Genomic DNA, 15,870 nt, shown 5'->3' on the forward strand with positions numbered 1-15,870 from the left:
TTCGTCCGCCATGCCGTTGAATAGAATAATGTAAATACACGATTGTAAGATACACGAAACAAATATAAAGCATGTAGCTACCTTATGGGTACCGCGTGATATTAGTATCGCATCGATACCGCGTTGGTTTGCGCGAGATTGGCATGCACCGACTTGCACTGCAAGAACGAAGGCGCCAGCATTATCGCTATTTTTGTAAATATAACAAGAAGTTTTGTATTATTTTGTAGATTCAACAAGAAGTTTTGTAGATCCAACAAGAAAACACTTAATCAAATCCTTATAGTACAGTTAACCAAACGGTGTAGTTATAAGCTGTAAAATCTTGTTATGATAACCAGAAATTCTGTTTTGTTTAATAAGAATACGCTCAACCAGAACCGTTTTATTATTATAATAAAACCATTTTTCTCAGTGTAGATACAAAAGCATATTTCCTGTTTCTAAAGTACGTTTTAAATTTCTTTAATTCATTTAATGCTTTCTTTCAAGCTATTGAAACGAGGATTCACTTATTATATTCTAAATCTGTTAATTTTCTTGTGCAAATGTGTCAAAACTTTTTAAAACCAGAGTTATTAAAAAATGTGCTTTTAAATGTTTCATTTCGTGATAAGGAAAATCAAAAATCTATTTGCGACATCAATTTAGGATCAGAATGCGAAGAATATTTAGATGAATTAACAAAACAAGGACATGCAGATTTTATTACAGTTATACGAGAAAATTGTTTGGAATTTTATGTAACTGCTGCCGAAGGAATAAGAAAGAGATTACCTATAGATAACGTTTTGTTATATAAATTACAAATTTTTAAAGCAGAAATTGCTTTATTTGATGCTAAAAGAGAGACATCTTTTAATGATGTTTCTTTTGTCGCGAGAACCTTAAGCGGTTTTGATGAAGACGGTTTAAAGCAAGATTGGTTTGCATTATACTCTGACTTAACAATTAAACAAAAACAAACTCTTGCAACATTAAAATTTGACAATATGTGGAAAAATATTTTAAAACAATCAGATAACATTAATAAATATCCAAATTTAAAATCACTTGTAAATGCCGTAAGATCTCTTCCTAATTCGAATGCGGATCCAGAGAGAACGTTTTCTGTGTTAACAGATTTGAAAAATAAAAATGGAAACAGCCTTTCATCGACCTCTGTTAATGCCATTTGCGTATTTAAATCGGCGTTGAAGACAAGAAGAGAAACAGCTTTAAATATGACAATAAATGAACAACATTTGAATCGTATGTCTACAGACACTTTATACACATCCGCAGCTAAAAAGACAAAAAGTTATATAACGTTATATGCTGCGGATAGTGATGATGTGGCTGCTGCCACTGCTGGTCCCTTCTTGTCTACAACGCAATAATAATATTTTAAAAATTATACATAATTTTTTGAATATTATTATATATAGATACATGTTTAATGTTATATAAATAATAATGTATCAAAAGTAATATTATCTCTCTCTCTCTCTCTCTCTCTCTCTCTCTCTCTCTCTCTCTCTCTCTCTCTCTCTCTCTCTCTCTCTCTCTCTCTCTCTCTCTCTCTCTCTCTCTCTCTCTCTCTCTCTCTCTCTCTCTCTCTCTCTCTCTCTCTCTCTCTCCCTTTTTTACTTTGATCATTATTATTCATATAATATGTTATATTGTATGCATAACGTATGGGTATTCAAAGTTTCAGGATTTTTTTTAGAACACAAGTAGTTGTACTATGAGAGTTCTGACCCAAGTTGGAGTGGGGATAAGGGGAAGGGAGGGGAGGGTAATTAATCGAGGGGAGGGTAATTAATTGAGGGGGAGAGGGGATTTAATCGAGGAGGAGAGAGTAATTAATTGAGGGGAGAGGGTATTTAATTGTAGGGGAGAGGATAAATAATAGAGGGGAGGGTAATTAATTGAGGGGAGAGGGTATTTAATTGTAGGGAAGAGAGTATTTAATTGTAGGGGAGAGGGTAATTAATTGAGGGGAGAGGGTATTTAATTGTAGGGGAGAGGATAAATAATAGAGGGGAGGGTATTTAATTGTAGGGAGAGGGTAATTAATCGAGGAGGAGAGGGTAATTAATAGAGGGGGAGTATTAATCGGGGAAATTAATCGAGGGGATTAATTAATCTATGGCGAAAGAAGGGTTATCAAATAATTTATCAGGGAGGGGTGGGGTTAACCTGTCACATAAATTTCAAATTTCTTTTGTTCTTATTGTTCTGTATAACAATTGACCTGTCACATAAATTTCAATTTTCTTTTTTCTTTTTAACAAATGTCTCTATCATAAATTTCAAACTTTCTTTTTTCTTTTGTTTATTGTTTCTCTGTAACAAATTATCCTATCATAAATTTTGAACTTTCTTTGTTTATTGTTTCTTTTTATCAAATTACCCTGTCATAAATTTTAAACTTTTTTTTTTTTCTTTTTTATTGTTTCTCTGTAACAAATTACCCTGTCATTAATTTTGAACTTTCTTTTCTTTTTTCTTTGTTTATTGTTTCTCTGTAACAAATTACCCTGTCATAAATTTCAAACTTCCTTTTCTTTATTATTTCTCTATAACATATTACCCTATCATAAATTTCAAAACTCTTTTGTTTATTGTTTTTCTAACAAATGAGAAACTTGTCTCAACATGTTTTCGAAAGTCCTTTGTGCTCACCACCACCGCCGCTCAGGTAAAGAGACTTTATTATTATTTCATATATGTAATGGAATTTTTATTTGATTATTTATAATTTGAGTTAGATTACATATGCATATGTATTCTAATTTAAATTATAAATAATTAAATAATAAAAATTATATTATGTATATTCCACCCCAGTTACGGTTTGCTCTTTATCTCTCTCCCACTACACTAATCGTATAAGCAGCGCCCTTATCTTGGCTGCTAGCGAGCGCCGATATCAGGCTGCTAGATTTTACAAACATAAAAACTTTAAATTTTTAAATAAATAAATAAATAAAATAAAATAACATGCGGATACTGTAGTCTGCGTTTAATATTATACCTGAAAAATTTCTTTGATACAATTGAACCTATAGTAACATAATAAATCTTAGCTTTCTCTTTTTCGAAATTCTTTTCAAAAGTCATGTGACTTACAAATAGCATAAGTATATATAGGTGAGACTCTTAGAGCATCCCTTAGACGTTTTCAAGTCTATTTCTGAGCAAGTTTATCCGAAGTCTGTGTGCAGCTAGTTTTCAAGTGTGATTAGTAAAAGATATAGTTTTTCCGAAAAATGAGTGATATGGAAATCGAAGTTATCGACATCGCTGATGATGATTACATCGAAGTTATCGACATCGCTGATGATGATTACATCGAAATCATCGACATCGCGGACGATGATGATGAAGTCGAAATTGGAGATGTACATAATGTACATTGTGTAAATAATGTAAATATAGATGTAAATAATGAAGAAAATATAAATATGGATGTAAATATGGATGAACAAATCGACGTTGCTGACATCGTACAACATCATATAAACGACGAGAATTTTTTTAACATCATCGATGATTTTGATGAAAATGTGCCGGATTTCCACCTTGAGGAGGAACAAGAGGATAACGAGAGCGTGCTGTCTGAAGATAGCAATTACAATAGTGACTGTAGTGATGATTTTGAAGAATCTGTGGAAAGGCCTATCAGTATTAGGCAAGTCCAAGCCATAAACGAAGAAACGAAACATTGTGCTATTTTTTCATACTATAAAACCGAGCAGACATACGGCACAGGCACATACACGGCTTGTGCTGAATGCATGGTGGAATTGATGGTCGCAGACGTGGACCATTTTTTCGCCGTCCGTCAACACCTTACGGACAGGTTTACGGCAATTAGCAGCAAATATTGCTCTAATTGTCGTAAACCAGTATACATATTAATTCCATGCAATATGTGTCCGGTCTGCACACATTAAAAAAAAAAATAATTAAATAAATAAAAAAAAACTATGAAAAAACTAAGAAAAAAATTAAAAATAAAATAAAGTTAAAAAAACATACATTTCTTGACAATAGTCACCATTTCCACCACCACTACCACTATTATTGGAGGGGCGCACCGTATAAGAAGAACATCGCCATACATCAGTCGCTCATTACGAATATCCTCACTACAGTCGCTCATTACCAAACGGACAACAAAGGATAACGTTGGCTGCTGGAGTCAATTGGAAAAACGTACTTCCCGAAGATGAACTACTACGTTCCAATCCAGGAAAACGAAGCTCATGATAAACCGTAAGTATTTGTCATTTTAAATTCATAATATTTGTTTTCTATATTTAAAAAAAATTTTTTTCTATAACTCGCTTTATTCTTTTTACAGAAAATCACAGCCGCGCCATACACCTCGCATCCTGAGAAGGAGATTTCCCCTTACGGCTACATCCTACAAGTACTTGGAAATGGGAATCAGCGTAGGGTCTGAGCCTTTTGTGGAGATGATTCTTGGCGACAACAAGGGAAATCAGCTAATTTTGCCATATATAACATGGCAAAAATTTATCGAGAGACGTGTGGATATTGAAGAACTCGTACGAGCAACTATACCATCTTCGAGACTTTTTATTTGTGATTTAGTAATAGAAATTGTAAACGTACACGATAAAGGTATCGTAAAATTAACACTGTATAATACCTGTATATATATGAAACCATTAACAATATTATTTTTACTTAATTTCGAACACTGCGTTGAATCTATGTATAATCAATTATATCAAAATACTTATAGTGTAAGTAATAAATATAAGAAGTTTATTACTATTTTGCGTCAAAATTATGTTACTAATAAGTATGATGCTATAAAAATGCTGAATGAAAATTATGATAAAACTTGTATCATAGAATGCGAACTAGTGACTTATGCATCCGATAATATTGTATATGATGCTTTACATAATTAATAAATATGTTTTTGTATAAATGTTAAAAATTATTTAAGAATTATTCCTATATCCTACCAATTATCCTAATATATAAAATTAATTTAATTTGTTAAATGTAGTTTTTATTAAACGGAGAAAAAAGAAAGGGAAATATGATGGGAAAAATAAAGTAAAGTAAAAGATTGTATATATTTTATTTTTTTTATTTTTTATTATTAGACCACCAATTATACAGTTTAAATACATTCTGTAAAGCGCAATTGTTCACATGATTCCGACAACGTAAAGTATGCGTAACATCCATTTTATTTAGAGGTTTTATATCTTCGTAATGCACCTCGATATTTTCGACATTAGCGTCCTCGTCCAGAAGCAAGTCCAACAACCATTCTCGTTTCTCACATCCCTTAACGTATATGACGGGTGTTGTTTCATTCCTCATCAGCGCTGCTGTAATCAAGTTTTTAGCCATTCTGTATGGAATCATTCCACCCTCCCATGATATTCCATGATGATGCGTAAGCAACCATGATGCCAAGCGCTTGTCAGCGTTGCTAAGTTGATGCCACGGAATGGGATGTTGAAAAATGTAATGTGAGAGTTCGACGCCATTTTTGAGAGAGGCAAATTCCTTCACGACAAAGCTTCCCCTGACGATGAAGCCTTGTAGATCCACAAACGTTGGTACAGACATGACTGTTATCGTTGAGAAGACTGATCCACATCAATGCACTATACATTCTTATATCATCTCAAATGTATTTTTCTGGAGAAAAGTGTGGTGGTGTCGTCGTCGTCATCTTAGGTAATTTTGCGCACAATGTTGGTCAACGGATTGTACTGAACTATGCGATCGTGTATGATGAGACAGTACGCGGTGGTGCTCGCGGGTACGTTCTCTTTACAGTCAAATTCTATACGCACATCTACAGTTGCACTCTTAATCGATTCGTTTTGTCGAGAGCAATCGATAATCACAAACGGACCTTTTTGTCGAAAATTCGCGACAGATAGATTCGGCTCAAGATTATCATACCCATAATAGTCTTTACAGAAACGTGTATACATATCATACAGAATTGCCCATCTGTTTTTATCGAAATCCAGATTCATATCGTCATACGGATAACATTCCGAGTTCAGATACAGTTTTACATTTGTCAGTTTACAATCATTGAATCGACTCGCGTCCTCAAGCATAACGTTCTTCCGACCAGCCTGCAGAGCGAAGACGACGTAACGCGGCTTCTCGAGCTGAGTAGCGGTCTTGATAGCCCATGTATGTTTGGTTGTGCGTTGCAATAATGGAAACTCATACAGATCCCATGAGCGAAAAGCCATGCTGAGGTATCGCCCGCTTTCCAGAGCACGCAACATCGACAGTTTATTTCTCTCATTCAACAGCACATGCGGCATTCGCCATTGTACTTTGAATAATTCAATTTCTGGTTCCTGCGCTGGATCACCGACTAGACAATTATTATCGTTGCGCGCGCGTATCAAGATCAACTCGTGACGAGCGTTAATCACCACGCGTTTGTAATCTTCGCAAAATCCCAGTAGCATGTTAAGTGGCACACAAAAATTAAAGTATCCATTCACATGATACCACGGATCCCAACCAGCGTTATTTGCAATTTTGGTTCTGTTAGTTGACATTGTTATATAATTCTTGAGCGTGCTGGTTATTCCAACGTTTCTGTTACGATCAATCTCTACACCATCAAGTTCATATCGAATCTCGTCAAACATAAACGCGATGCAATTATTCCCCAAAGTCACACTAGATCCCGTAACTGTTTTTTTTATCGTAACTTTTCCCTCGATGTATAGAAAACTTTCAGACGGTAACGTGTATAAATCCTGATGTTGTATAGGTATTCTTATCTCATCACTGTGATCAAACGTTGTATTGGCAAACGGATTATACGTGTGAGTCTCGATCTTGATGATGCGATCATCGAAGATCGGTTCATTCTCAATGTTTAAAATGTCCGTCATTGTCGTACTGCGAATCCCAAAGATTGAAGAAATGCAACGTTTGACGCGGTAAGTTTCTTTTTCTCAGTGCAAACTTCTTTTCTTGATGATTGAAATTTACTATTAAATGTCGGTTTTGTAAACGATGTGTTATCTTTTACGTGCCCGTTCAATATGAGCATCTCACGCTGCGTCTACACAAGCGTTATCGTCGTAGTCGTCGTACGTGCAATCTGACAGTGATTTCTTCTCCTCGAAAATTAAGCAATCGTCCGTGCTGATCGACGACACGTATCATCAAATCCGAAATGCTCCGTGCGGTGATCGGCAGATAAATGATCTGCCTCGGTGTTTCCGAGATCTTATATCCTGGTGCCACGTTCGGAGAAAATTCGTATATTGTATGCACACGCTTGTCATTACTGTATGCGCTCGAGGTCACGTTACATTCTATGCGGATAATGTTTACGTTGATAATGTTAATTGATAAGTCTGATTTGTACCATTTTCGCGGCTTTAATATACGATCTGAAGAAAATCCTAGCAACGATCCAATATTGTTGGGCTTGCTAAAATTTATTTTATAGGCGCATATTATCTCGCTCTTCATCGTATTGTTATTCGCGCGAAGTACTATTGGGAAATCCTTATCACCGCTATCTTTATCGACATCGTTGTCTTCAAGTGGGATGTCATCATGTGATATGTGTGTAACGCTACCATCGTCTTGTTTTTCATTATCATTAGTTGCATATTCCAGACGTTTCAGCATTTTGTGTTTCAAAAACTCGTTTATGGCTTGCAGTTCGTACGATCCCTCGGGAATCGTAATTTCCACATCTTCTTCATCAAAGTAAAACTTATTATTCGAAGCATTTACATTCGGAATCGTATTGTAAGTCTCAAAGTTCATTAGACCGAGCTCGTAATTGTCATCGCTCAAATCTATAATTGGAAAGTATGTTGTAGTGAGGACGCTGTCCTTCCCAGTTAGCGTAAGTATCAACGACATGATTGAAAAACCGTCCAACGAATACTGAGTTAATTCGCATGCTGTCGAGCTTTAAATTCATACGCATCAACCGTTCGGAGAAACTGTAAACACAATTGCCCACAAATGCTCTGATTGTAGGTTTGATAGGACGTTCGATTGTACTTTATCTTTGTCACACCGTCTCCGAAATATCGTACAAGTTCTTTAGGTGGCCGAAGATTACCAAAACTATCGAAATATATCACGTGATTGTCTCTCTTTGCGTACGCTACCCAATGAGTACCGGGACCCGTCACATCATCCAAGTTTACGATACCGCTCTCATTTCGTCGTGGACCGCTTATCGGTAATGCGTTACGCATGAAAACATCTCTAAAGTATGGAATACGCATACGAATAGCCAGTTGCTGCAGTTGCACATTTGTCATTGCACCCGCAGGCATTTTTAACGTTTTTTTGACGTTTTTTTTTTTCCTTTCGCTGTTACACCTTTTCCGTATTTGTATGGAGCGAGGTACAGTCCCTTTCCACCTGTGTATGGACCAAGATACACCCCGCGACCTTCCCTCGTGTGATTGTGACGTTGTAACTCCTCGAGCTGACTTCGCGCGACTTTACTATCATTCACAGCTTTTGCCACGCTAGCCGCTCCACCGATCATGGATCCGAGTGCGCCCAATAACGGTAGAATCGGTAACATACCGCCTCGTTTTGCTGTTGGAAGTACTCGTTTCTTTTTCGTTGTCTTTTTCTTCATTGTTGTCTTCTTCATGCCCATACCAATCTTTGTCTTAGCTTTCATAGCTACCCAAACGGCAGCAGCAGCAGCTTTCTCTTTTAGAGCTGAATCTTTTGCGATTACACGTCCTAACGCTTTCGTGGCGAGTACCTTATCCGCCGCGTGTCGTTTAGCGAGATTGTTGTTATGAGAATAAGCAATATCGTGTTCGCGGCACGCTGCGTCCAATGGATTTACACCCTGATCGCCTCTGGCTAATCGTTTTTTCAAGTGTGTTCCTGGACCGCAAAACTGATATCCAGGGATATGTAGCTCGAAAGGAAGCGCGTTTATCAAGCGATTTAACAAACCACAACCCGATGGCATTCGCTACAATTCTTTATCAACGGTGTGGGACCGTTGAAATCAGGAATATCAGAGAGATGTGATAACAGCGCGAATATCTTTGCTACTGAACGATTCGCGGTTTTGCGTGCATATAAATAGACGTTCGATCCTACCTTTTTACTTAGTAGAAAATGAGGTTCGTACGACAACCGTTGGCGATACGCGTTACAAATTACGACGACAAATTATCACTGATGGGTGACGGTGGTGAGAAGCGTAAGCATGGTGAAATGCTGCCGAGTACTATACGTGCAATTATTTGCGGACCCTCGAATTGTGGTAAAACCAATGTCATCATAAGCTTGTTGGAAAGTCCGCACGGCGTACGTTTTGAGAACGTGTACGTGTACTCGAAATCGTTGCAGCAGCCGAAATATCGATATTTGGAGAATTTGTTAACACCGATCGATGAAATCGGCTACTTTACATTCTCTAATAACAGTGACGTTATTCCTCCGAGCGAGGCGCGTTCAAACTCAATCTTCATCTTTGATGACGTGGCGTGCGATAAGCAAGATACGATAAGAGAATACTTTTCAATGGGTAGACACTCAAACGTCGATAGTTTTTATCTCTGTCAGACGTATGCTAGAATACCTAAACATCTTATACGTGACAACGCGAACCTATTAATCCTGTTCAAGCAGGATAATACCAACCTGAAGCATGTATACAACGATCATGTGAATACCGATATGACGTATGATGATTTTTGTACATTGTGTCGCGATTGTTGGCAGCGTGATTATGGATTTCTAGTGATAGACAAGGATAGTGAGCTTGCTAATGGACGATATAGAAGAGGATTTAACGAGTTTGCGATACCACGGAACGATTAGTCGTTATCGATACGTCAACGTTAAACAAACGTCAACATGGCTGAAAAGAAAGATATACGCGAGCGTGAAAATATCGCAAAGGAGATTGAGAAAACGAGTGAATCAATCCGAAAAAAACATCGCGCCTTGAAGACCGGTAGGATCGAAGAGGATATCGTGACTAAGAGACACTTTGAACCTCTCATTGAACCGCTGCAAAAGATTGTTGACAATTCTAGTACACACGCATTAAAAGAGGAGCCTCGTGACGATGATGTTGAAACGTCGTTTGTTCAGAAGGATACGACAAAGAGTAAGATAAAGAGGAAACGAAAAAACACTTCGATGGATCACACCTTAAACGAATCGTACAAACTTATGCGGTATACATTAAACGACGCGGCAGATTTGCCATCGATACAGGATGAGCAGCATACGTTAAATGATGCAATGGATTCGCCAGCAATAGCGTCCACGCCTCGTATGGTAGTTGTACAACCCAAGTCGCTCGAGAACGAAGATGTTTTCGAAACGACAGACGATTCGTTTGCAGCAATCGTTCGAAATCGTTTGCAAACACCAGAGGGTCGAAAAACGTTGTCGCAACACTTTGGTCCGCTAGGTCAAGAGTACATCGGAGATTTCCTCAGCGGTCATGGTGAAAAAGAGAAAATTATAGATATCGTTTACGGTGTTTATCTGGGCAAGGATGGAATGATGCTTGGTAGTAAAAAGTTTGACGTGGACAGCGAAGATAACATAATTGTCGACGGTATGCGATACGTTGGCACACCGGGTCTTTACGAACTAATCTTTAAGAGATATCCTGATGATTCCCTCTACACGGAAAACGATAAACGAAAGTACAAAAACATATTGTTGGTTACGAACGCGCATAAACGAAATCACGTTTCACACGGTCGATTATTGAGCAACAAGGGATATAAGTATAAATATATAATTGCACCGTTATTAAATGATAAATTTACGATTGGAAAAGGATTACCTAACGTTGTGACATTAAATGATAACGTGATTGATTACGTGCACTGGGATGATCCCAACGAGCTAGTGGATCGCTTACGTTTGCTTGAAGCTTCGCGTCAAGCTGGTCACAATGCACATGATAATGAGATGTTGTCAATAATTGAGGAACTTCGCGAGGCTGGCCTTATTATAAATTAACATGAAAGAATGTGAAACGAACGTAAAAGAACGTGAAACGAACGTGAAACGAACGTGAAACGAACGTGAAACCAACGTAAAAGAACGTGAAACGAACGTAAAAGAACGTGAAACGAACGTAAAAGAACGTGAAACGAACGTGAAACGAACGTGAAAGAACGTGAAAGAACGTAAAAGAACGTAAAAGAACGAAATAAATCATAGTGTAATTTCATCGCGCGCGTTATTACTTGATCAAGTTTGCGAAACATGAAATCATTGAAATTCAATAGACGCGTTAGTTCGGAAAGACTGCGACTCGTCGAGGAACTGCACGCTCCAGCAAGAAGAAATTTTCCACGAAGACGTGTTATAGTTCGAGGATACGACGACTTGTGGCAGGCTGATATCGTTGAGATGCATCCGTATTCGCGTTTCAACAAAGGCTATCACTACATACTCACTGTCATCGATGTGTTGAGCAAGTATGCGTGGGTTGTACCACTCAAGAGCAAGGGTGGAAGCGAGACGGCTAACGCTATCGCCAAGATAATTCGAGAGAGCAGTAGACATCCGAAAAACTTGCAAACCGATATGGGGAAGGAGTTTTACAACGCTGATGTACAGAAACTCTTGAAAAAACATGATATCAATCATTATTCTACGTACTCTGTAATGAAAGCGTCGGTCGTTGAGCGATTCAATCGCACGCTGAAAAACGACATGTGGAAACAGTTTACGTTCAACGGCAATTACAAATGGATTGATATGTTACCGCGTCTCGTGTCTACTTACAATACCCGAAAGCATCGAACAATTGGCATGCGACCCGTTGACGTAACACCCGCAATAGCTGAAAGACTCTTGGCTACAGTATACAACGCTATAAAGATGCCGGTCCGGCAAAATTTAAAGTGGGTGACTCTGTACGCGTAAGCAAGTACAAAACTGTCTTTGAAAAGGGTTATACACCAAATTGGACGACTGAGGTGTTTAAAATCATTAAAGTCCAGCATACCAATCCCGTAACCTATCTACTCGAGGATTATCGCGGAAAATCTATATCTGGAGCGTTCTACGAGTACGAATTACATCGCACGACTCATCCGGATGTATTTCTTGTGGAAAAAATATTACGCAGGAAGGGTGACGAGGTCTACGTAAAGTGGTTGGGATTCGATGGATCACACAATTCATGGATACACAAAGACAATATTATTTGATTCATACAGAATAATAAACATTTATTTATTATAAACATACAAAAGTATAATGTATAAAATATACAAATAAATTTTTATAATATATAACAAAGAGTATCTTTATTTTCCCTCCATCATCCTTAATACATAATACATATAAAAATTAATTAATTAATCTTATTTCGTACAAGTTTTAGATACATAAAATAATATATGCATACAATATGAAACGCAGAAATATGAAATACAAAAATATGTTAAAATGTATAATATATATACAGTACAAAAAATTAAAACTATAAAATACATATAAAATATATACAATTATAAAATACGTATTTAATACAATATATTACAAAGGTATCCGCCAATGCCCCCACGGTAAAGTCTCGGTCGAATTCGGTACGATATATCGTTTGTTATCGTATGGGCTCAGGGCAATTTTCTTTTCGGATACTGTATATACTTCGTGCAAGTTGGATCTTATGCACGACTGGCGACGTGTTAGTTCAATCTCTTCGCGAAGACAGCGCGTGTAATCGTCGAACGTTATAGTTCGCGCGACGACGCTGCTTTTGATACCTTTAGCCTTTTTGGTGTCTTTCTTCCCATCCACCCTCAATGCATACATTTTTGCCCTGAGTCCAACAAACTCGATCATTATCGCACCGTTGTTCTCATCCTTCATCAGACCGGGCACTTTTTTATTTTCAAGAGGCATACCGTACGCATTACCGATCGGATAATCGCTGGTATCGAATCTTGTAATATCACGTTTCATATTTTCATAAATATTCTCACACTCGACATGATATATGAGACTGTCGGTGTCGGTATACATTACTTTGCATTTGTCGCGATACAGTGGTAGCATGTACTCGTGGTGAAATTCATACAAACAGATTTTAGAAATGTCAAGTATACACATTCCTACGTAGATCGGCTTGTTGAATTTCACCTCGAGATTACGCAGTTCGATAGCGATTAGGTTCTCTGAAAATACGCTTCTACTGTGAAAATTAGGTTTTGCGATCATTGCCTCCGCGCCGTACCGTCCGTTCCATTTCGTTAACAGTTTTACGTCAACGTGATTGCGCACATTCTCCATAGTTTTCCCGAATACCGCATTATTCATAAGTTTATATAAATTTTTTTCAAAATCATTTTTTGCAAGGGTTCGGAATTGTGTGTTTAATTCAATATACTTGCGGAGCCATGGAGATTGTGTGAATTTTAACACGCGGTGTATTTGTGTTACGCGGAGACCATGACGCATGCACTGTTGCAAGTTGCGATAATGAATGATGTAACGCTTCTTATCGCAAACAGTTGCAAGCAATTTCTCTTCTCGCGTACCGGGCGGCTTGTCGCGCGTCGGACAGAACGGTAGATCGGCGTGCGCGTCGTGAAGATTTTGAGGATACTCGAGATCAACCTCGAGAATGTAACCAGTGGGTGAATCCGGAGCGATTGCGTTCACGTTAAAATTTAAGATATCTTCAACCCATTGAAATTTAGCGTAAGGCAAAGGTTGGCACATTGCCCATCCGTATAAATTATTGACGTCAAAGTACATCAGGTACGATGACGGTTTAGATGAGTCATACGACTGCATGTACTTATTATTCGCTTGTGCATATCTACCTGAACATTGACTTAAACCTCCACGTATACCGCGCTCAATGAACAATATCATGTCAATGTCTGTGAGTAGTTCAAATGTAATTTTAGTATATTTTAGCATAGCGTCCCACGTATATCCGGGGAGTGTATAATAATATGCAGGATCGAGACCATAACTTTGAATACATGTGTCACGAAAATTTTCAAAAATGTCTGCTAATAACAAAACATCTGTTTTTAAATATAAGTCACTGTATTCACCTAGCGTTTGAATGGAGAATCGCTTCCAGACATTCTCAGCGTGCGCGTAATCGCCCTCGGATACTGTATCACCGGTCAGACTACTGAAAAATGATTCGCGCGGCGGTAAACACGTGTCCTGCAACTTGTCCGCGCAATCCACATATTCATAAGGAAATACGCCCTTCCGCGTTAATAAACTAAATTCTTCGTTAGATAAATTTAAAAATTCTGACCGTACAATTTTTAATTTATCAGTATTAAGATATGACGCTAATTTATCGAGACTAGTGTTAAGAAATCTGAATGAATCTATGAATCTTAACTGGATATGTTTTCGTGAATCTTCTTCGGTAGTATCTTTAACGGTTTTAGTAAAAGAAATATACTTTTCTTTTGTAATCGGTAGCAAACTGACGCCACCTTCAAACGCGTTTGCTATTTCCTTTATTATGAAATGTGAATCATAACCTGATAAATTGTGGAAAACTATTGGAATAACATATGAATTCTTATAATTTAAATTGCAAGTTGAATGTGCAGGACCTCGATATTTACCGGTTAAATGGCAATGATCGCGCACTCGCGTATCATCCGGCGCGAACAAATTATTACAAATATGGCAATGTGTCGCGCTACGGTACGCCTCCCACTGTTCTTTCGACAACGCGTTCATGGGAACATTAGCTGATAAACGTATCTTAACCTTATACGCCAGTTCTTCTAGCTGTTTAGTAAACCACGTGACGCAATCAGGATCGCGACGAAATCGATATACAGATAACGTGTCGTCAAATGAGCATCGCACGTAGTATCCGATGCTAAATACCTGATGGTGTTGATATTTATAAGATCCTTGCTCTATGTTCGGTTGTGTCTTCTGCAGCACACACTCCAAATCGGCATATACGATGAAGGGTAGCCGCTCCTTGTTCGTCGGGTTACGGAACTTCAGCCACTTGTCTTTTTCACTTGGTAATAAAATGGCGCAGTCATTCATCTGATTACAGTCTTTGCTATGGATATTCAACTTTTCCTCGGAATGAAAGTAATGTAGGCATCTGTGAATAATAAAAGAAAAAAAAATTTAATTTACTATTATTTTATTAAAAAAAAAAAAATTTACAAATATGTTTATAAAAGAATTATTACTTACCGATCACAAATGTATACTTTTCCATTGTGTTTGCTCACTTGCAAGCTCACGAGCCGAGAGAGATTTTTTATCCATGTGAAATGGCCTATGTTATCGTTGTGCGGTTCTTGCATGTATAGTAAATTAACATGCTTTTCCTTCTTGTCATCGGAAAGTCGCAGGGGGACAAATCTTTCCTCTTCGACACCGTACACATTAATGGAAATGTTGTTATTGAGTCGCTCGAATTTTTTAATGTCTTTCAGCGCGACTGGAAACTCTATATCATCAAAATTTAAAACTGTTGAATAATGCGGGTACGACGATACTCTATCACTATGCCTTTCTGCAGGATGTAAAGCGGCGACCACCGACCATGCGAAGCATGCATTGTCTTTTGATTGCACGTTCACTACCGCTTTTTTTAGCATAATAGGTCGTGGTAATGTGAAACGACATCCCGCACGCATAGGATTGTACTTATTTATATTAATTGTTAAATTTAAAATACGTGATAACGCCCACCCGCTATCGCGTTCTTGAAATTCTTCCAGCAAAGCTAATGTAGGCTCGATAACGTATAGCTCGTACCATTCGTTCAAATTAGATAATTGAAAAAGTGCATAATTCTTTGTATTTACACTCTTGTTAGCATGTTTATCCCCCGCAACAAAT

At 37.7% G+C, this 15,870-nt stretch overlaps 2 protein-coding genes across 2 annotated transcripts; one reads left to right on the forward strand and one right to left on the reverse strand.

The window, feature by feature from the left end:
- Window positions 1–2,856: 2,856 nt before the first annotated feature.
- On the forward strand, window positions 2,857–4,951 carry LOC118647725. Its single transcript, XM_036293159.1, has 2 exons — window positions 2,857–4,263; window positions 4,352–4,951. The coding sequence occupies exon 1, from the start codon at window positions 3,255–3,257 to the stop codon at window positions 3,939–3,941; it is 687 nt and encodes a 228-aa protein (XP_036149052.1). The 5' UTR covers window positions 2,857–3,254; the 3' UTR covers window positions 3,942–4,263; window positions 4,352–4,951.
- Window positions 4,952–5,714: 763 nt separating this feature from the next.
- On the reverse strand, window positions 5,715–6,914 carry LOC118647746. Its single transcript, XM_036293186.1, has one exon. The coding sequence runs from the start codon at window positions 6,912–6,914 to the stop codon at window positions 5,715–5,717; it is 1,200 nt and encodes a 399-aa protein (XP_036149079.1).
- Between the last annotated feature and the right edge of the window lie 8,956 nt (window positions 6,915–15,870).

This window comes from Monomorium pharaonis, chromosome 10 (assembly GCF_013373865.1).
Source record: "Monomorium pharaonis isolate MP-MQ-018 chromosome 10, ASM1337386v2, whole genome shotgun sequence".
NCBI lineage: Eukaryota > Metazoa > Arthropoda > Insecta > Hymenoptera > Formicidae > Monomorium > Monomorium pharaonis.

Coding starts and splice junctions, on each gene's coding strand:
- LOC118647725 (XM_036293159.1), top strand. CDS start 3,255: ATGAGTGATATGGAAATCGAAGTTATCGACATCGCTGATGATGATTAC.
- LOC118647746 (XM_036293186.1), bottom strand. CDS start 6,914: ATGACGGACATTTTAAACATTGAGAATGAACCGATCTTCGATGATCGC.